Here is a 21,517-nt window from a genome sequence, read left to right on the forward strand (position 1 = left end):
CAGGTTGTGGTGAGTTGAATAGGATTACGCACTTAGTAGGGGATAATGGAAATTGACCATTAGCGTCACTGCTGTTCTAAGATTAATTATTATAAGTCTTCTCACAGACGTGCTGGAACTGCCTTCATTCTATCCAGTCCTTGAGTTTTAATCTGTATGTGCTGGACTAAGTTGGCCTCTGCTGTTTGATGTCCGGTGGGTATAATTTACAGCTGTGAAATCCTCCATTCCAGTTGAGATGACATGGGCAGCCTTAGCATCAATAGTATTGACAGGAATATGTACCTTCACTCTTATCGTAGCCTGACAGCAGAAGAGCTGTTTCAGGGAAAGAGCAATGGATCTTTATCTTCTGCAACGAGAGAGCAAGCCGAGATTACTGTAAGTGACTGAAGGGAAGCAGGCGATAGGAATATATATCGTATCCTGCCGTTCTCTTGACTCTCGGGCTAAGCTCAGGTCCGGCTGCTTCGTTACGTTTGTTTTTCTCGTTGTTTCCCTCGTGTGTGAAGGGTGACGCGGTGGAAGGTGGTGTTAAAAGAATTGTTAAAGTTTACCAAATAACGTAATATGACCTTTTGGCGTTGATCTCTAAATAATATGAACGTGCCAAAGCCAAAACGGCGCTGTGGAAATCAGACGACTTAGAAATTCTGACGCCGAGTGGAATTTCTTTGCTTAATCAACTAAGATTGAACAAGAGGAAGCAAAACGCTGCTCTGAAAAACAGCGCCATGCCGCATGGATGCGGTAATTTGTGTAAAAGGAGGCATAGCTAAGTGTCGAGTGTACAGATATGAGCAACCATTTTTTTTAGAAACTTTATATTTCTGTTTAACATATCCTTTTAGGTTGATCTTATTTACTATTTAACTTTTCTGAGACACTGATCAAAAAATTACTAGGAAGTAAAGCTTGAAATATTTCACCGTCTGAGTACAGTGCACCATAAAATGCTTTCTTCCTTTCAGTAAACATTATGCTACATGATGGACACAGGTTTTGTTGAAACAAACCCAGATCAACAAAATGCATGGAGGCAATATTGCAAACTGTGGACCATAAAATTAGTTGAAATCTTCTATAAATTGGACACACACAATGTGGCCAGAGGAATCTGTTGGTGTGGGTGATATCATCACTGACACTAAACCAACATGTACACCATGCTTACAGTTTCAAAATGCTGAGATTGGGACAGATTCGATCAGAACATGCTTTATCCAATCCTAGCCAAACTTTGAAGTTTTAGCAACTAACAGTGAGGAAAAATCTAGACCATGAAGTGGCGCTGTGGGGAAAAAAAGAGATCCTCTCCAAAGCCTTGAAAAGTGAACTTAAATCATGGAGTGTTTTAAGTTCACTGAATTGTTTTCTGCAATTACTAGTAATTTAAAGATGACATTCTCTACTAGTAACCTCCATCTTAACCATACTTTTTTTTTCATTATGGTTTACGTAGGGTATAAAAGAAATGCAATTTTCTTTAATTTTGTTGAAGTCACGGTAGATAATTCCTTGGTTCTCCTGGAATAAGATATTTTGTTTGACCAAGTTGTGATTAAAAATGAAAGCAAAATATGTTATTCTTTCATGACGAGACTCTGAGGGAAGGGATTTATATTTTTTTTTAACTCACTGAAAAAGTCAGAACACTTCATTTTTTATAGAATCACATAACATTGTGCAGATGCTTCAGTGTAATGTGATGTTCCAAACTGATTTTATTCAACTGGAGTTGTTAGTACAGGAAAAACTAGTGTCACCATTACCGCAAGATTCAACTTGTTGTTTAAACTCCTTTGTGTACAAGAATTTCCCTCAGTCTGGGTAAACTACTGTCTTATTTAGACTGCAAAATCTCTACAAAACCCCAGCTTATGCAATATTCACTACAACAGTTGTTTGGTGGTTTGTTTCCACCTCTCCCATTGCACTGGTAAAAATGAGAGCAAGACACTGGTGACATTCAATTTTCATTGGAAAAAGGGTTGAAAGACTTCTTTTCTGCCTACAGTCTCTTCATTTCTTTCCCTCGGCTGTCAACTCAACTCAGCTTTATTTATTCAGCTTTCCTCAAACTGCTGGTTAACAAAACACAGTTGACACAAAACCGGATAGGAATCGTTTCAGGAGCTTCTGCACACGAAGCGATGCATTGAGCCGTTTTTGTGTTTTGGTTGATACACTTCATTCTAGACGCACCAAAATGAGGTGGGGGGAGGGAAGTAAATGTGGCAGTAATCCTGTCAACATATTGAACATATGTAGTAGTGTCTATAAAAAAAATCATCAAAAATTAATTCACTCATTGATTCCTCCAACCACTGATAAAACGCGAAGAAAATGACTGCCTCTTTCCATTTGGTTGATGGATTAGAAAATGTCTTGTTCCAAAGAAACTTCCCCATCCTTGGCACTCCTTTGCTTTGTAATGTCTCTTAAAACTCCATCTATCCTTCAGTTGTAAAACGTATGCATTTATTAAGTAAGTTAAAGAATAGCTCCAATAAGTGAAAGCATAATTTCAGAATACTTTGTAAGCAAAACTGCCGAAGTGGGTCCATCTCTTTAGAGACGCATGTATAGAAATAGCTTTTAAATGCTGACATTAGATGTCGGACACCTGCCAGGGAATGAATGATGCTCTTTGTCCACTCCGGATCTGAGACTCATTATCCCTCTATTATCATCTTACTACTGACTTTGGAGAACTTCTCCCACTTATCGGTGGAGTGTCGCTGATCTAATGGGTCTGGGGCGTCCATTACGAAGTCAAAATGGCTTCAGATGCGCTGTTGCCACTGTCTGCTGTAAGGCGAGGTGAGATGAAAGGAGTGGGGCTGCAAGTCTCAAAAAGAAGTTACGATAATTTTAAGTACGCAGGAAGGGAAACTTTTTAGTTTCAAAATTCATAATTCAAAACTCAGTATCAGATCTCTAATGTTGCATCTTGGTATTATTAATAAGAGCAGGAGCCTCTGAGTAATATGAGTTCAAATAATTTATTTTTTTCTAGAAAATTGTCTTGTTTTTCTTGACTCGGTCCCGTTTTTAATAAGTTACTCTCATGAGATGATGAAGGTTGTCTGACATAGGAAATAAGCTCTCTGTCAAAATGAAACGCTTAAATACAAGTTGGAAAAGAGTAAACAGTTTGAAGATCCAAGCAGTTCTTGGTCCCAGCGTGACTCTGTGCCTCTGTCTCAAAGTCATCTGCGATGGAAGTCAGACATTTTGAAATTGGAAGATTCATTGCAATTTTATGTCATTCAGTCCCTAATTTCCTCCTGGCAATGCTTTCTTAAATTTAGTCAGTGTTTTCTCTGTAAACCTCAGAGTCTGAGACATTAATTACACGCACCAAATCAGTGGTTGGATAAATGTGTCAGCATAGATTTTGAAGAAAAATCCTTTCCACTTCAGTCAAGTGACTTTTTCACTCTAACTAAAGAATTAAACATTTTCTTTTTCTCCACCATCTGTTCTAACAACAATAGCACATAATGAGTAAGTGGTTTTCTCATTGTCCAGTTTGCCTAAATCATTGATCTGATTGGTGATCAGCAGGTCAGATACTGAAAATGCTCCAATTATACTTGGTCAAAATCATAATCGGCAAGACATATCTTAAAAACAGTTAATCTCTGCAATTATTAGCAAACAGTAATTCTTTGTACATATCTCTTCAGGACAATTTTTATTGTTTAGGTCAGGTAACCGATTATTAATCCAATAATCTTCTGAAATCTTGACAAATTATTTTTGCAACCGTAGAAATGGGCTTATTAATATCAGTTTAAAGGCGCTCAGACAGGACATTTAGAATTGAAATATGAGTGAAAAACAGCATATGGGGCTTAATGGAGTTTATTGTGGGTGGGCTGCATCTCGGTAAACAGCAGTTTCTGGGAACACACAGTTTTTGGTGCGTGCATGTTATTGTTGACAACCGATGCATTAAGACATTGCATCAGAGTTATAGCATCCCCTACATTTATATTAGAGTCAGTTTCATGACTTCCTGCTGAGAAAACGTTTCATGCTGGGTTCTGAAAACCCGCCAAGTCCCCACTTGCAGACTTTTACCTTCATGAACGAATGTCTTTTTGTCTCTCTCGCATTAATAGGAATGCGCTCTCTTGCTTGGGAGAACATCATTTTACTTCTTGTTCTCTTTTGGGTAATAATGTTAAAAGGAGAAAACAAAATCATTTTTTATGATTCTCTTGTGTGCAAGCCTTGTTCCAAATTTTTCTGCCTTCCTGGGTTTTTTGCCACAATTACCATGACTTTTTTTTCTCCCCTCTTTCCCTCATTGTCCTTTACTTACCCGCTCCTCTTTCATGTGTTATTTAGTCCCGCTGTAATTTCTGGCCTCATAATTTACAGCGGCTTTATGCACTCTTTTGTTCACCGCTGATGAAATTATCATTTGTCACATTAACAGTCTGTTGTCTCTGCCTTAACGTTCCTACACATAAGAACTGCTCTCCAGTTTGCCTTCATTCCCAGTTGTCAATGTTGCATGTTCTGAGGTGAATGCATTTATAAAATACACACATTTATTGTATGCTACATATTATTGTAGGTGATTAGTTCAATCAAAAACAAACAATAAAATCTGTAAAAAATGTAGGGAAACATAACAGAGATCTATTCTGTTGTGGAAATGTGAACAACGACCTGGACTCTACAGAAGAATGTTAAAACTAAATGTTTCTTGTGGTACCTTTGCACTCACCCATTGGTCCAGAGCGGCATCAAATGAAATGGACCGGGTGACGCTGTTTTCAATGGAGATTTTATAAATGACACGTTTTAAAAACTTTTTATGTTTTACTTTCCAATGGGTTTTCTTCTTCAGAGCTTTGAACTAATTTGTTGGTGTATTACATGAAATCCTTCAATATATTAAAGTTTCTGCTTAGAAATTCACAAAATGTTGAAAAATTCAACAAAAACCCTTTCAATATTGTGTGGAAAGTTGAATTGTTGTTGAAAACGGTACATTTTTAAAACATGGGAGTGGTTCTTATCTGTCCTGTGTCATTTGCAAATCCCGTTGGAGGAGTGATACGCAACTCTGTACAAGAATCAACTTGAAATTAAATGCAGATTGACTTCTTTTTTTATGCTGTTGTTAGACTAGTTGGAAGCATTAACCTGGGGCCTTCAAAAAATAATAAACAAAGTAAACATCAATTACCGCTGTGAGAGTTGTAAAGTTGCTGATTAGGAAAGCCGGTTATTGCCACCTCACATATCGCAACTGGCCCAAATATTTACACATCAGTCTGCAAAGTTCAAGTCAATTTCAAATTTTCATCTTTGAACATTATCTGACATTCTGCGTCGTCCCAGACATGTCGACATGCTTAAAAGAGATGCGGAAATCAGAACGTAAGAATCCTAAGCACCCGCCAGACATCGCGAGCGTTTTAATCCCTTCCTGTTTACATAGTTTTACCATCACCATACATGAAAGCCGGGGAGAGAGTGAAGGTCACGGGAAGAGCATCGAGACTCAGTCTGCTGGTCATCTAAGCCTTTTCATCCCACTAACATATTCTGGATCTTTATTTGATTCCTCCCACTCATGTCATTCCATTGTGTTTTGCTAAGACCTGAACTCTTGCAGCTCTCATTTATTTGTTGCCTTCAAGGGGTTCTTACCTTCAACAAAATCTTCGCTTTAATCACCGTCTCCCCTTTGTCTGTAGACACGGATTAGATGATGCCTCCCTGACTGAATCCTTCATCTGCACATATTAGGATACAACTGCGGTTTTTGAACTCCATGCGTTTCCCCTGATTTGTCTCCCACATGCTGAGGCTCTCATGTAATCCTGAAGCCCTCAGCGGGATTCACAAATAACCAATTTTTGCTTAATCTACCTTTTGCACAATGTTGCTAAATCCTAAAAAAAACACGTTAAGTTTTACGTTAAATGCAGAATTATTAGACGAGTCTTATTTTTGAGGATTATTTGTTTTATTAATCAACGACTTCAGTGCTCTTGCTTAATCCAAAAAGTCATAGAGCAAAACGTAAAAGTGAGGTTTTCGCTTTCTTAGGAGAAGTTTCATGCGAGCACAATTAATGGGCAAAAATAGTGCAGAGTCATTATTCCACTAAATGAAAATCACACATTGTGCCGTCTTTTTCACTTTCATCTCTTTACGTGAGAATTAAAAAACTAAACATCAGAACTGCTGGTCATCAATTTCTCGGCTGGGGTCAGGTCAGGTGAGGAAAGGTGGCCATCATGTCATCAGTTTTTCCACCTTTAATCCCTTTAAACACACATATGACTACTTGTGGGCATGTGACAGAGCACTGTCCTGCATAGAAATCATTGTATGTTTTAAAAAAACCAAGACTCCTTCCTTACCTTGGCCAAGTCTCTGAGCTGTGCACATCCTTTAAGTTGCAGTTATGGAAAACGAAAGTCCTGGATGGATTCCTGGTAGCTTCATGCATGATTTTTGTCAAATCCTTGGCGGTTAATTAGCTTCTTGTTTTCTTAACATGTTTTTTGTGAGCCTGTTTACTATTTGCTACAAAACATTTTGAATGGTTTTATGATCACGTCTTAGCAATTTCAAGAGTTCTACATCCCTCTAAGAGACTTTTGCTAACTTTTCAGTCAGTTAAATCTTTTTGGAGGGAAAATAAACTGTTTAATTATTCACATCTTGATATGGGGTGTGTTGGCCATCTTAAGCCAAACCCTCCCACATTACACACATACATATGATGCATAAAGTATACAAGTTAATTCAGCTTTGAGTTTGAAAATATACCTTAAAATGATATGGCTGAAATAAACACTTGCCTAACAATTTTGCTCACAGTATATTTTTCCTTTGTTTTTCTCCAAACTAAAAAGAAAACACAGACGGAGAGAGTTCACAATATGGCAACTTTGGATGGAAATTTTGTGGTTTTGTTTCAAAATTCTCAAAACATGTAAAACAAAATTAATAAAATGTCCTGCTTGCTTTTTTCCCCAAATATATCTGAAAGAATTATTCCTCCCTGAGTCCATATTGCATAGACTTTCACACCTTTTTGCAGTTGTCCTCTTTATAGTGTAACACAAGCACAACAAACAGATCTTATTTTGTTAGTCAGGCTTTCCGTCCATTCAGACTGCCGCTGCAAAATCATCAGAGTGCTAACAGCCTCGACGCTGCTGAGGCATTTTTCCACATTACAAGCACTTTTACTCACATTAAAACCAGTAAAATCATGTCGCATTTCAATGTCAAAATCTTACATGGCAATAGCAACAGAGACTGGAAATGTTTTGAATGATAAATTTATGAGTCATACACAAATTATGACATGTACGAACTATATTTAAAGTGAAATTTTAATTAATCCTCCGCTTGACAGAACAAACAATATTACTTAATTAAGTTTAAGCAAATTTAGGCAGCAAAGCGTTGACAGACCTTATCCTCGTAAGTTGCAAATTGTTGTTTTAAAGCAGCAATACACACAGCATTGTCTTTGAGAAATCAGTGAAGTTTTAAAAAGTCAAATTTCATCCCTGGGAGAACAATTTTTCTATATGTATTATTATTCAGTGTCTTTAGACATCACTCTGGAGAACTGTTTTGCAGTGGCCTTTTTTTTACTCTTTTATCTTGTGTTTTTTATGTATTTTGTTCAAAAACATTACTGAAACTCAATTCACCTTTGCAGGAACATGCAGGAAACTTCCCCCCCCCCGCATTTGTGAGGGAAGGGAACACATATACTGAATTATACTATTGTGTACAGATGAAGAAAATCCTGAGCAATCTGGTATTTGTTTCAGTCATTAAAGGCTTCTAATCTGTAATAACAGGATTAAATGTTTTCAGTTTTGAAACTCTAAGTGTAAAACTGGCCTACGAGTCACCTTTTTAAACTTTTGTCCCTTTTTTTCCCATTTTTTTTTTCCTGTGGTTCTAACCCTCTCTTATCTCTTTTCTTTTGTCCAGCATGTGAATTAATGAACCAGGGGATCCTTGCGCTGGTTACGTCTACGGGTTGTGCCGCTGCGAGCGCCCTCCAGTCTCTAACAGATGCGATGCACATCCCTCACCTCTTCATCCAAAGAAACGGGGACGGTGGACCCCGCACCGCCTGCCAGCTCAACCCCAGCCCGGACGGAGAGAGCTACACGCTGGCCGCCCGTCCACCCGTTCGCATCAACGACGTCCTGCTCACCCTCGTCTCAGAGTTTCACTGGCAAAAGTTTATCATCTTTTACGAGAGCGACTACGGTAAGTGAAGCTCGATAACTACTGATAGGTATTTTTCCTATTTTTCGAACCTTCATTAAAATAACCACAGACAACGTAAATGAATTTTATGGCGAAGCTTTTGCAAAAGGAGAAGACTCAGCAAACTGCTCCTCCATGCTGTCCACTGAGCGTTCTAAAGACCTTAGGTTATAGCTTGTCTTTTATTATCAAACAAAAAGAGGGAGGATAGGCAAGGAACACAGCAGAGACAAAATATTACTGCACACAGGCAGTTTCTAAAGTAGGGACTATTCCGGTTGATAAGAAGGCTGGGAAACACACAGTTAACTGTTTCACATGAAGACCGACACACAGTCGTGGCCTCCAGGTCAGTTTATCACACAGAAGTGAAAATCACAATAATCTATAGACTGAATGTTGATTAACTATTGATTAACATTAGGCTGAATATGAACTAAAGTAATAACAAAATGATAATACCAAAAAATCTCTAACAACTACTTACTGAGTGTGCCTTGTAAACATGAATATTGCATAGCCATCGTCAGAAGCTTTATTTAATGCCGCAAAACCATCATTGTTTTTCAGCGTTCACGATCAGTCCTTCACTAAAAGCTCAAACTAGACTTATATCAGAGTACACAAAATAGGAAACTATGTAAATGTAATTAAAAAAAATACAATTTCTCCAACAGATTCCTGCAAAGAAGTTCATGTTGTTTTAAAATAAATACAGTCTAATTAAAAAATGGTACAAAAGACAAATGATGTTGTTACTGCCTTCACCATCTGTAGCCTCTTCATAAAGAGTCAATTTAAACCCTAATTAGCTCACTCATGGCAGCCTTATTTTGTCCGTGTTTCTCCCTCCAGCTGAGTCTATTCATAGATCTTTTTCACTCGTGTTTCTATTTCTACCAGGATATCCCTCGGGAGCAGTGGCGCAACTACACATTATTCAGGTGGATGCAAAAACATAGATCGGCGCCCCCCCCGACCGAGGGACGGAACGTCAGGGTGAAGGAGCGACCCCCCCCCCCCCCCCCCCCCCCCCCCCCGAGGCGACGATACGTGAAGGGTAAAACTCGCTACATTTACCTCGTTATGTGTGCGAGGTGAAGGAGCGTAAGGCGCGCATTAGTGTACGGGAAAACATCATCGGCGCGCCGCCCCCTCCAGACGGGGTTTTGGCGCCCCCTCTGGTGCTGCGCCCCTATGCGTTGCATACCCTGCATACCCACTTTTTGCGCCACTGCTCGGGAGCAGACCTTTCTTGACCCACATTAGAGATCCTCGAAATGCTGTGGGTGAAGTAATTATTAGCAAACCAAAAAGATAGAGAAAATGTAGCTGTTTTAGCTTTTCTCACAATAGTATTTTTGATTGCTAACCAATACGTTTCTTACTTTGAGCGTAATGAGGAAAAGAAAACAACATATTTATTTAGTTAATTTTTAGCCCCCTAAAATCAGCTTTTTTGTTTGGACATAAAAAGATGGTGTTTTGTGTAAATAAAGGTCACTCAATTCGGTTCAGTGGATTGAACCTCGTTTTGTCAATAAAACTGCCAATAGAGGAAGCTGAGCACATTGACGTCATCATCTTGTTCAAGAAACCAGTTTGGTGCATCATCCTGCTAGAAGTAGACACATTACTCCGGTCAGCAATAAAGGTCAGGCAGGCTCATGCTTTTATACGGAATAGACATTTTGTTGCATGATTTTGTCACGGAGTAAACATAAATAAGTCGTACTTTTTTTTCTTAAAATCTTTTCTTTAAAAGTTAAAAGTCAAAAATCAACCATATTTGCTGCATATATTGATGTGACGTTTTTTTGACGTCATATTTTAATGTAAAAGAAATGTGTTGAATTTTTATAGTAAATACCAGTGGGTACCAGACCCATAAACAGCGACTGTGCGGCCTTTACAAGGGTTCAACAGGTTCTTATTGTAGTTCCTGTTGCCTTTTTATTATCTTGAACAACTCTGTCTAGACTCTTTTCACATCGACAAGACATTTTTTGTACACACAGCTGCTGCTTAGTGACTGTTCTTTTTTTTCTTATTTCTTTTCATTTTTTTGTAACCCTAACAGGTGGTTGTGGAGAATAATAGATCAGCAGTTTCTGAAATATTCAGACTAAGCTGTCTGGCACTAACAAACATGTCACATTCAATGTCGCACAAATCCTCTTCCTCCCCGATTTTAAAACTTGGTTTGAACTTCAGCAAGTATACCTCACCTTGTCTGCGTGCATTGAAAAGCTGCCGTGTGATTGGTTGATGTGTTGATTAAAAGGTGTACCTAATAAATGAGCTGGTGAGTGTAAATGTAATGAAGGTTCATAGTTACACACCTCGTTGTTTTTTTAACTGTGCCTGACTGTTCAAAAGAAGTGATTTTCTCATAAAAGCAGAAAGAGTCACCATTAAGCAGCACCTGTTGATCTGTAGGAGGATCTGTCTCATTCAGGTTGGGTCACTTTGTGTATGACCATCTGTTTTGCCGTTGCTTTTCTTTATAACTGTCTTACTGTCAGCCTGTGACGAGCCGTCTTGGAATAGCTTTAATAGCTGTAGGCTGGTATGTTTTTTCTAACATCGTTATTTTCTATTGGTCTGTTTGGCTAATTACCTGCCCGTCTGTCCTACCAGCTTGATCATCTGCAGACCAATAAATCTGACTAAATTCCTTCTGAGACATTCGCCCTGCTTCTTTAGGTCTTCAGACTGAATCTCAAATAACAAAATGCATAATAGAGATTCTTAAATTGAATTGTCTGTGATTGACAGTGACTGTGTGATGTCTTAAACTTTTCCAACTTTTAGCATTATTGAGTCTTTAAAGTGACTCTCTCAATGAAAACTTAGTTGCATGGTAACACTGCCTTTTCTGTTTTTGTTTTACTTTTTTTTGAATGAGATAAGGATGTGTAAAAAGGGGACAGCTGTGGAAATTATGCTAATAGCTGGGGAAAAAAAAGAGGAAATCCAGACCTTTTGTAACATGATCTCACAAGCATCTGCTTTATTTTCTGTCTCCTTCTGGCTGACCAAAATACCTCACTGCTGTTTCGAAGTAGCACAGCGAGAATTGCAGAAAATCTCCCAAGTGAATGTACACAGTCAAAATGCTTAGATGTGATGGATATGAATATACATAGGTTAATAAAAAGTCACACATTTTTTATTCTATATATATAACAGTCGATGCTGAGTATGCAGGAGTTTCCCTCGTCTCCTGGGTTCTGTGAAACAGTGAAACACGGATATTGAGAAAGTTTACACAAACTAAAGACAGCGCTGTACGCAACATCATTTTCAAAGACCACTTGATATTTTTTTTTGTTGTCTGTGGTACTAAATGTTAGTAGTACTACTTTAAAGCATATTGTAGAAGCCCTAGATGGACTAAAATGGGAAGAAAATCCCCCCCACACAGCAGATTGGTCCACTTCTTGTGGCAACGTTTCCAAGCACCTCGACAATTAAAACTGTTCTGTGAATCTGGCAAGTCTCAAATGCTTCCATCTCCTTTTATAAATCAGAAATGACTAATACACAAGCTCTGCAGTATCACGTTGTTGTTACACATCTCTTGTTTTTTTTGTTTTCCTTTGTGACTGAAGAATACTCAATCTGATTTTCCCCGCATTTTTCACTTTTATGAAAATGCAGACACTTGGTTGGTTACTGATTAGTCGGGGGCTGAAGAATAAACATGGTTTCCTACATTCTGAATTATTATTTTAACCAGTCTATCGTGACTACTGCTAGCACTGTAAAGTGTTACAACTATGCCCCCAGTTTTGTGCATCATCAAAGATTATTCAAAATAGTAAGACTCATCACTACATATACTTTTTTTGGGTGATGGAAGAGGAATTGAACTTATTATCTGCCCTCAGATCTTGGTGAAACACTTTATATCAAAACCAAAAGAATCTTATATATATATTTTAAATATCTTTATAATTTAAAAAATAAAGCATAAGATCTTAAATCTTTGCAAAACAAGCTGCTTTACACAAGTTTTTCATGAATAAAGTAAAATGTGGGCTGGAGTAAAAAAACAAAAAAAAGACTCATTTCAGTAAGACAACCTCAAGACTTTGCTTAGTGATTCTGTTTAACATCAGATGCATTTGACAGCTGAAGAAGAATAATGCAAACAAATTTTCGTCAAACTCAATTACATAACGTTGTCAACACCGAATGACAATCGTCGCCGCTCAAACGTGATTCCCCATGTTGCATTTAATTGCCCCATGTCATTACATCTATTCTCTCGCTCTGCTTCTGCACTGTTCTCATATGATTACCCTGAATGTTGGGCTTTGCAAAGCTAATTTGGTTTTTCACATAATAATGGCCTGCAGAATCAATAAAAATATGCCCACATTTCATTAAAAACATGTCAGCGTGATTAGTCTGGAGTTTACATCTTGTCTTACAACTTTTAATGTGGGTGGAAAAGTTTGAAGCTATTTATTGGAAACGATGAAGGCACGTTCATCAAGTTGTATTCTTATTTATCCTTCCCATGTCACTGAACTCCTGAACTCATAGCTTACGAAATGTATTGTTAACGAATAGATTAGGTCGTTAAAGGAATTATCCTACTGAATTGTAGTTGAGATGAGTTGTTTGTATCTGGATAATCTTATATATATAAAGGTTTTATTGGCTCTGGTGGCCTTTATTCAATGGCTGGTTGGCAGGGGGATGGGTGGGGCATGTGGCAGGGGTCACCAGGCTGGGAATTGAACCTGCGACAGCTGTGTCGGGGACTGATGCCTCCATATGTGGGTTGTGCTTAGCCCCTGCGCCACCACAGCACACCCCCAATCTGTCCTTATTTAATTCATACATAATTATTGGTTGCGTTTTTTTTTTCTTTATCATATCACCTTCCTAATTAGAAATATTTGAAAAGAACATAGCAATATTTTTTCCCCTCATCAACCCCTTCCAATATCTACATATTAAAAAAGTTGAGAAAAAATTTGATTAGATATACAAACATTTTTATTCTTTGTAGAACTGAAATGGCTTGATTTTTGTTACTCAATATATCGATCATGGATTATGACCTGACATTAATTGAGGCTGAGGCAGTGATGTAGTGGAAGAAAGAAACACCGCCACCTGCAGGGGGGAGGTAGCAGCCATTTAAACCCCTTGCTGTTGGACATTTTTGTTGAAAATCCACAATAAAGTAATAAATATGCATCAGCGCAAAAAAAAAAAAAAAAAAAAAAATGCAGCGATTTGTTGATTTTGTGTGGGGAAAAAAAAACACTGGTGGGACTGTATATAAAAGATGAATTGTTATTTTGACCTGAATCACAAAGTTCCAAAACTCTAAACATTTCACCTGGTTATTGAATGAATATGTCAGGTAGCTGATCTCCAAAGATTAATTGTGTCTTGACAAAAACCACAAGATGTTACATCAGGTTTCCTGCTGTTTCCCCTCCACTTTTCTGAATGCCGTCCCAATCTAATAGTTTTTGTTTATGAAAAAGCAGTGGTAATTAGTGTGTACAAAAGTTTTACAGCAGAAATAACGATGTCCTAAGGGACTTTGTCTTCAACTACAATACATCTGGCTGTGCAAGTGTTTCAAACAAAACAAGCTATAACGTTTGTTGCTTGTAGCTTAAAACATTTAACAAATCAAGTATTAAAATCAACATCAAAGCAACTGTTTTACAACCAACCAACTTGTGCCAATGTGTCAAGTAGTGAGGTTGTTTATCTCACTGTAGATGTATGTTGTATCATGCCGTTTGTGAAAAATACATTCAAATCTTTAAAACTTAATGTCACTGCAATCTTATTTTGTATTTAGTGACACAAAACAGATTGGTAGATGTTGAGAAATTTAGACCAGTTCTCAGGGTAAACAAGTGTTTCCATTTTACATCAAACAGATTTTCATCTATTTAACGTGAATGTTTTGAATGAACCAATCGCACATTTACCAAACCTCTCACATAATTCTCATAATAGAAATTTGTGAGAAAAAAAGTCAATACATCAGCAACAGCCAAACACCTTTGAACTTTTCACTTGGCTTTAAAGATCGACTGATGCTCATAAAAATAAAATATTCCTATTGTAGTTTTGTTTTGAATACATATTTGAATTTGTGCTGGCAAAACAGGATTTTCATTGAGAATGTAAGATATTGAAGTCGTCTTTTTACAAAAAGGCTTCTCTTGCCCCCAAGGGCAAACTGTGGCTTTGTGTAATAGAGGATGTCAAGGGAGTTAATTCATTCCAGTATCAGGCATAAAAAAGCTTTATCATTGTACATTTTCAACCCATATTTTGATTTTCTTTTGTGAAAGGATGTCTCATAATTACATCCCTGAGGAACAGAAACAAACTTATTTCCTTTTTACTTTTGGTCCTTGGGAAACAGGATACTGCCCTATCTTAAATGCAATATATCCTTTTGTAGTAAGAAAACACAATTATATAATAATTCTATAACGAGTCGCTGACTAAAAGAACCTCACCTCTATTTTTTTTTTTTTTTTTACGTTTGGTTCTCTTTTCTACAGTCTTTGGTATTTCTCTTTTATAACTGATACTTTTTGCTTCCTTTAGTCCAACTTCTGTTGATTTAAATCTGGCTTTCTGAAACTGCTGAAGTGCAGTTGAGTACGATCGCTTAAATAATGTTTTTTAGTTGAAAAGAACAAAAAAAAGGACCCACTACAAGTCGAGGCCAGGGGAGTTCATCTCTCTCGGTGAAAGGCAAACTTGCTAACAGAAAAGGCTTCTTTTGCTGTAATGACTCTGCAGGCTTCTGTGTTGTTTGGCTCAAAAACGGTCCTCAAATTGCAGATGTATTTGAAATCTTGACCCTGCTAAAGAAACGTGTTGGGGGGGGGAAAAAAAAACATGTTTTGCAGTGACTTTAGTTTTTGAGATGTTGCCACATTGAAACACACATTTGTGATTTATTTTTAATAGACCATAATTTTTCAAGGCCTCATTTTATTACTCAATTTATGAAATTCACACAAAATTAAGGAACTATATACAATAAGTAGATCATCCATAAATATCAACCTTTTAAATAAGTATTTCTTATTTATGACACCCTACCATGGACTGGCGACCTGACCAGCCCTTCTTGTGACCCCATACGGATAAGCGTGTTAAACAATTGATGGAGTAATTCAAACTGCTTCTGTGTCTCAAATTAATTATAGCATCTGCCCAGCATCTCACCTACTGACCAAGTAGTAATTTTGGCTCCAACTAATTTTAATTTGATGATGAGGGATCAAATAAATTCATGGTGTGCTGCAGCACCACACCATGAAATGAAATAATGCTGAAATAATTACCAGTAACTGAAAATCTTAAAATGGAGAAAATTATTTCTAAATTTTTTAAGCTAAAGATGGATACTTTCTTTGACGCATTACTCAATTTTCAACTCTCACATGTATAAATAATTGTTTTGTGAGCTTTTAGTTTATTGAATTGTGGCACTGCTGGCCTGCCATAGACTACAGTGTATTAGAGGAGTCCGTTGCTTTAACATGTTTCGATTTGAACTCCTCGTAGCAGTCTTTGACGCTTCTTGTTTACTGTGACGGTCAGCTGCACAACATGTCTACAACCCTTCAGTTTGCTCCTCACTTCCAACGTCAACCACAGATTACAGCTGGACCTCTCTCCCACCCTGTCAGTGGCCTTGTTGGGGGCAAAGTGCAGTGCCAATTTTCTGCTACAAAGTGCTTTAGGTGCAGGTCAAAAGGTTCAGATTTACCATGTGTCTTTCATTAGTCCTCTTCAGCAACGCATAACTCTGGTTGATGTCTCAGTGTGTATAAAATTGTACTAAGCTTCTTCCACAATAAACTAAAGGATTGAATGGCATTCTGAGATGTTTGAAGCTTCTCATTCTTTTAAGTGCGTCTTTTATGATGTAATTTGTTCTCTGTTATCTAACAAACCTAATGAAACTTTCTAATTCAGTCAGTTGCTCTGGATAGTTTTTTAAGAGATAAAATAAGAGGCTGAGTACCAATGCACATCACACTCAAGTTCTTATTTGTTGAATGCTAATTATCATATCCAAGTTCTTATTTGTTGAATGCTAGTTATAGAATTACACAAAGCTACAGTTTGCACTCCTTATTCAAAACCTCCACGTATTGTAAACTTTGGACACAATGTGGAACAAGTGACGAGCATACATGGCATTTTCATCTGTCATTGAACCTGTAAGGGTGTTTTTACCCCAGATATATTTAGTGCTCTCTAACCCGCCCACAGTCAGTTTCCCCTATTGGTCCAGAGCTTTAGTACATATGTGAATACACTCAAGCACATCCTGGTGTTGACCAAACAACTGGACCGAGATCCAGTTTTTGAGGTGGTCTCAATCAGCTTCCAAACGAGTTCTGGTCCGGCCCACCTCTGGTGTGAACACAGATCGGCTTTGATCCAAAGCAACTACAGGGAATATGTCTGGACTTTACGAGTGCAAACAAACGAGTAAAAATTAGACCTTTGGTGTTGCTAAAACTACAACTACGTGCTGAAATCATACTCGATCCGCCGTTTTCTGCTTAATCATGCCAGCATATCGTGGGTCAGGGCAGACAGAACATCTCGCCTCATTCAGCTTACGTGTTTCAAAAATAAGTATCACATCGCAAAACTTATGTTTAACGAGCTGCTCTCGACATTCACAATGATATTGAAGTTGTAATAACAGCACAAATGTGCACAACAGAAAAGCAGCAAGCAGGACTTTCAAAGTTTGTTTTTGTCCAGGTCTGTGATCCGTCCAGCAGCAAGAACTAAATATTTCACTTCCATGTAAATCCCACACTATGTATCTAACAACCACACAATAAGCTTTCAAAAGACTAGATGGATAGCCAGACACAGAGGCAATTAACATTCTTTATGTAACTCCGAAACAGAAGAGCCATCACACAACTCCAACTGTTAATTGCAAATACTCACTTAATTGCAAACAGCACACAGTTGCCTTGCAATTGTTTCTGCACTCAAACGTCGTGCAGAATGGGTTCTAATTGACCATGTAAATATTTGTATGAACATAATCATCATTGCCGAAAGCTGTTTAAGTAACATTTTGTTTAATTAAGTACTAATGAGCAGCCAGTGTCTTACCCACAGCAGACAGAAGTACTATCGGTGTAGGAAAAAATAACCAACATAGGGGCCGTTAGGTTATCCAGAATAAAAATCAATTAAAAATGGAACAACAGTGACTTTTGATAAAAACTGATGACATACTGAAACTTCTCTCAACTTACCATTTTGTTCGCAGACAGGTTGTGAGATTTGTGTAGTTTGTTTTTAAAACAAGCAATGTTCAAGCACCATGCTGATCTGCAACTACACAGGCGAAACACTGGCTTTTACCCAAAGTCAAAGACAGAAGTGTTAAAATTCAAAGTGTAACTTTTACTTGGAGTGTTATAAGTTAATTAAGTTTTTTAGCCTTTCTCCAGTTTCCATTTTACTTGGATCTTAGCTCTGGCCTGCCTGGCCTTCTGACTTGTCTTATTAATTCTGCAAGAGAGCTCTCACTCCTGTCTGCTACTGATAGCATGTTGACTACCCAAATACTCGTTCTACATGCGAGTAATTCAGTGGCTGCTGGAGTGCTTTTATTTTCCATTTTCAAATGCTAAATTGCAGACACGTTGAACAGCTCCTGCTATTACCTGTGAGAGCAACCAGAAGTATCTTATTACGTCCCACAATCAAGGACATCATAAATTAATCTTTTCACAAGGGATTGTGGTGGTAAGAGTGTAAATATAGTCAATGTAAGTACTCTGATCTCAGTGCTTCGGTCGGGTGTCGATGTCGGACATTTCTTTCTGCACCTGTCCTTAAACAATTGATAGGTGGTTTCTACTGGGTCTAACTCTAATAACAGAAAAAGCCCAATCTGTTTCCCCTATTCAACAATTTTAAATCTGTTTTGAGAAATTAAACTTTATAGATGGATAGAATATACACTGCTCAAAAAAATAAAGGGAACACTTAAACACTTAAGTGAACACTTAAGTGTTCCCTTTATTTTTTTGAGCAGTATATATTAACAATATTAAGTCATTTGTGCCATTTTTTGTAACTTTTTTCACTGTTCATACTAACTTGAATCAATCTTTGTATTCTGCGAGAATTTAAATGCCAGTGATTAGGTTAACTGTTTCCTTATCTTACGGCCATATGGGATTGCTAATATTTTAAATAATCAGCCTTAGAACCCATAAGAACAAAAGTGAATTAAATTGGGCGACGGCTTATAAATTATAAGTCTAATGTGGAAGGCTAATGTTCATTTGGTTGTGTTGTGCAGAGAGCACTGTCAAACGCACTCAACCAGGTTCTGCTTATCCTCCTGTTGTTGACCGTCTTCTGGACATCTGTCAAGTCAGCAGTTTTTTCCCATGACTGTGTAGCCGACCGATCCAGTGTGAGCGACTGTCTAAAGGCTCAGGGAACCTTTGTAGGCGTTTTGAGTAAATTAGCTGATTAGGGTATGACTGCATGAGTTTCCACAAGTTACATTTTCATAGTATTCTAATTCTTTGAGATACTCCGTTTACCTGTAGGCCATAATGATCCAAATTTTAAGAAACAAAGGCTTAGAATACATCACTGTATGAATGATGATTCAATATAAAATATGAGTTTCACTTTCTGAGCTGACTGGCAAGAAACATTGCATTTTTATGCACTATTTAGAAAATTTCTCACAACAATGGACCATTTATTTCAGCCAGAGACTACAAGGTTGAACAAAACTATGTATCTTATCTTTAGCTATCACACTACAACAAAGAGATACATCTTGGGGTCACCAAGTTTCCTTAACAACCATCAGAGGCTACCTGAATGCCAACCTGAATTGGGCATAGTATAAATCCTAGTAGAAATCCCATAAAAGTGATTCTCAACACTGCTCCTCGGGGCTCCCTGTCTGTCATGTTTTAGATGCCTCCCTGCTCTGGGACACCTGATTTAGTTTTTGCATTAGCTCCTCAGCATGCCATCATGTGTTGAAGAAGCCTGTTAATTACCCATTTATTTAAGAGAGGTGTGTGGCAGCTGGGAAACACACAAAACATAGAGGGCAATGGATCCTGGAAACCTGCTCAGTAAGAGGAAGAAAATAAATATAGGGAATAACTGAGGACTCTGGATAGTTTAGAGATATTGCCCCTCCTCTGTAAGATCCAACTTTGTGAAATATTATGGAAGAACATTATCCCTCTCCTAAGTAAAATAAAAAAGGTTGATGGCAGGCTAAAAACTGAGTTTAATTTTCATCCTTTTAATATTTTTCATCACCTGAAAGGTCAATTGTTTAGACTGAGCTACTGTAATAAACAGTTAGATTTGAAGATTTTTTATACATTGACGTTGGACATTTTGACCACTCAACTAAACATGTTTGACCATTAAAGTCTAGAATGTTGAACCCAGTTGCAGCGAAGGTCTCACTACCAGTAAACATGGGTCTAGACTCCCAGAGGTCCTGCAGGGCGCTCAAGGAGCTTACACAACAATGGGGAGTCGGTTTTATTGTTTTTTCTTCCCCCCCACTCCCCCAGCGCCCTAAATGAATATACATTGACGTTACAATTTAAGTCAAGTAAGTGCCGTACTTAAGGATCATGTTGCAGAGTTGTTAAAATGTTTCAAGGCTCTTGCTTCAAAGCTCCAGGATCGCTCTCTACATCTTTCTAATGTTTCCTTAGGTGTCTTGCGCTCGCGGATGGATATTGACGAGGAAGCTAGCTATTGATTATGTGGTGGTGGGGAAAACTGAGACAAAAGCGTGTGCAAAATTGCATTGGAATTTATTACAGGAAAAGAAGCATAAAAGACATCAAAGCACAAATGTAGGTAGTCTTAAACAAAGCTTAATTTTCTTGAGCATCAGCAGGCTTCTTGGCAGGTTGGTCAAGTTACCCAATGACTGCAGAGCAGCTGCATAGCATCTGTCTCTGTCCTCCCTGTGGTGACTGCCTATTTCTTAGAGGAGGAGAGAATTAGGCTGGTAATAGGTTTAAGATTGATTAAGCTGCTTTTGGTCCCAAGTAGGAGGTGGTTCCTGATGTAAAACACGCATTTATTATAACAGCCGGGTTCTGAGCAAAGACAAACATAAAGGGATCTCATGGTGGGTTTATAGCAAGTCTATTCAATGAAATGTGGAAGTTAGGAATTTGGAAAGTTATGCGGGAGGGCACACCAGCGTAAAGTAACGCTTTCATAAATGTATTATTTTTGCAAGTTGCCTGATTTTTGGAAGGTATAGGGGTAAAAATCTGAGATTCAATGTTACAGAAAACTAGAATATTACGTAAGATCATTTTAAAAAATCGCATTACAAGCAGAAATGTTAGGCTTCTGAAAAGTATGTTCATTTCTACGCATCAATACTTGTTTGGGCCTCCATTTGCATAAATTACTGCATCAGTGCACCGTGGCATTGAGGTGATCAGCATGTGATACTGCTGAGGTGTAGTGAAAGCCCAGATTGTTTTGATAGCAATCTTCAGGTCATCTACATTGTTGGGTCTGATCACCTTCCTCTTGATAATACCCCATTGAGTTCAGGTCAAACTAGCTTGATAATAAACCAAGCACAGGACACCATGGTGTCATGGTCATTAAGCCAGCTTTAGGAACATCTCTGACTGGGGACTTCAAACTGAACTTCAAACAATTATTTGCCTCTCCACTGTTCCTCCAGATTCTGGGACCTTGAGTTTAGAATAAAATGCAAACTTTACTTTCATCTGAAAAGAGGACGTCTGACCACTGAGCAACACACCAGTCTCTGGTTCAGAAGTGGCTTAACACGAAAAATGCAACATGTGTCGTTCGTGAATAGGATTTGTCTGTGGGTTATGAGTTTGAAGCATTCTTAGCCCTTTTGCTGATGAACTTTTTATGACAACACATTTTCCTTCCGATCAGTTTTTCTTTTTTTTTTTCAAGAAGCCTTATACAGCGCTTTTTTTTTTTATTGGCAGCATCAGAAACACTGTGACCTTTTGGGATTACCCTCCTTGTGTAGGGTGTCAATAATTGTCTTCTGGACATCTGTCAAGTCTGCAGTCGTCCCCATGACTGTAAATAGACTTTATACCATGACTGTAATATGACCATTAGATAATAGGTTTACGTTTAAATTCTTCATTAAATAGTTTAAATGTAA

General features: G+C 37.9%; 1 protein-coding gene across 2 annotated transcripts in view; it reads left to right on the forward strand.

The window, feature by feature from the left end:
• Positions 1-21,517, forward strand: part of grid1a (glutamate receptor, ionotropic, delta 1a) — a 241,393-nt gene that overhangs the window by 131,503 nt on the left and 88,373 nt on the right. For both annotated transcript variants that reach the window (XM_081616375.1, XM_017309069.2), the window contains exon 3: positions 7,996-8,280. In XM_081616375.1, coding sequence (XP_081472501.1) covers positions 7,996-8,280 — 285 coding nt within the window. The remainder of the gene's footprint in view (positions 1-7,995; positions 8,281-21,517) is intronic.

This window comes from Poecilia reticulata, chromosome 15, assembly GCF_904066995.2.
Source record: "Poecilia reticulata chromosome 15, P_reticulata-male-v2, whole genome shotgun sequence".
Classification (NCBI taxonomy): domain Eukaryota; kingdom Metazoa; phylum Chordata; class Actinopteri; order Cyprinodontiformes; family Poeciliidae; genus Poecilia; species Poecilia reticulata.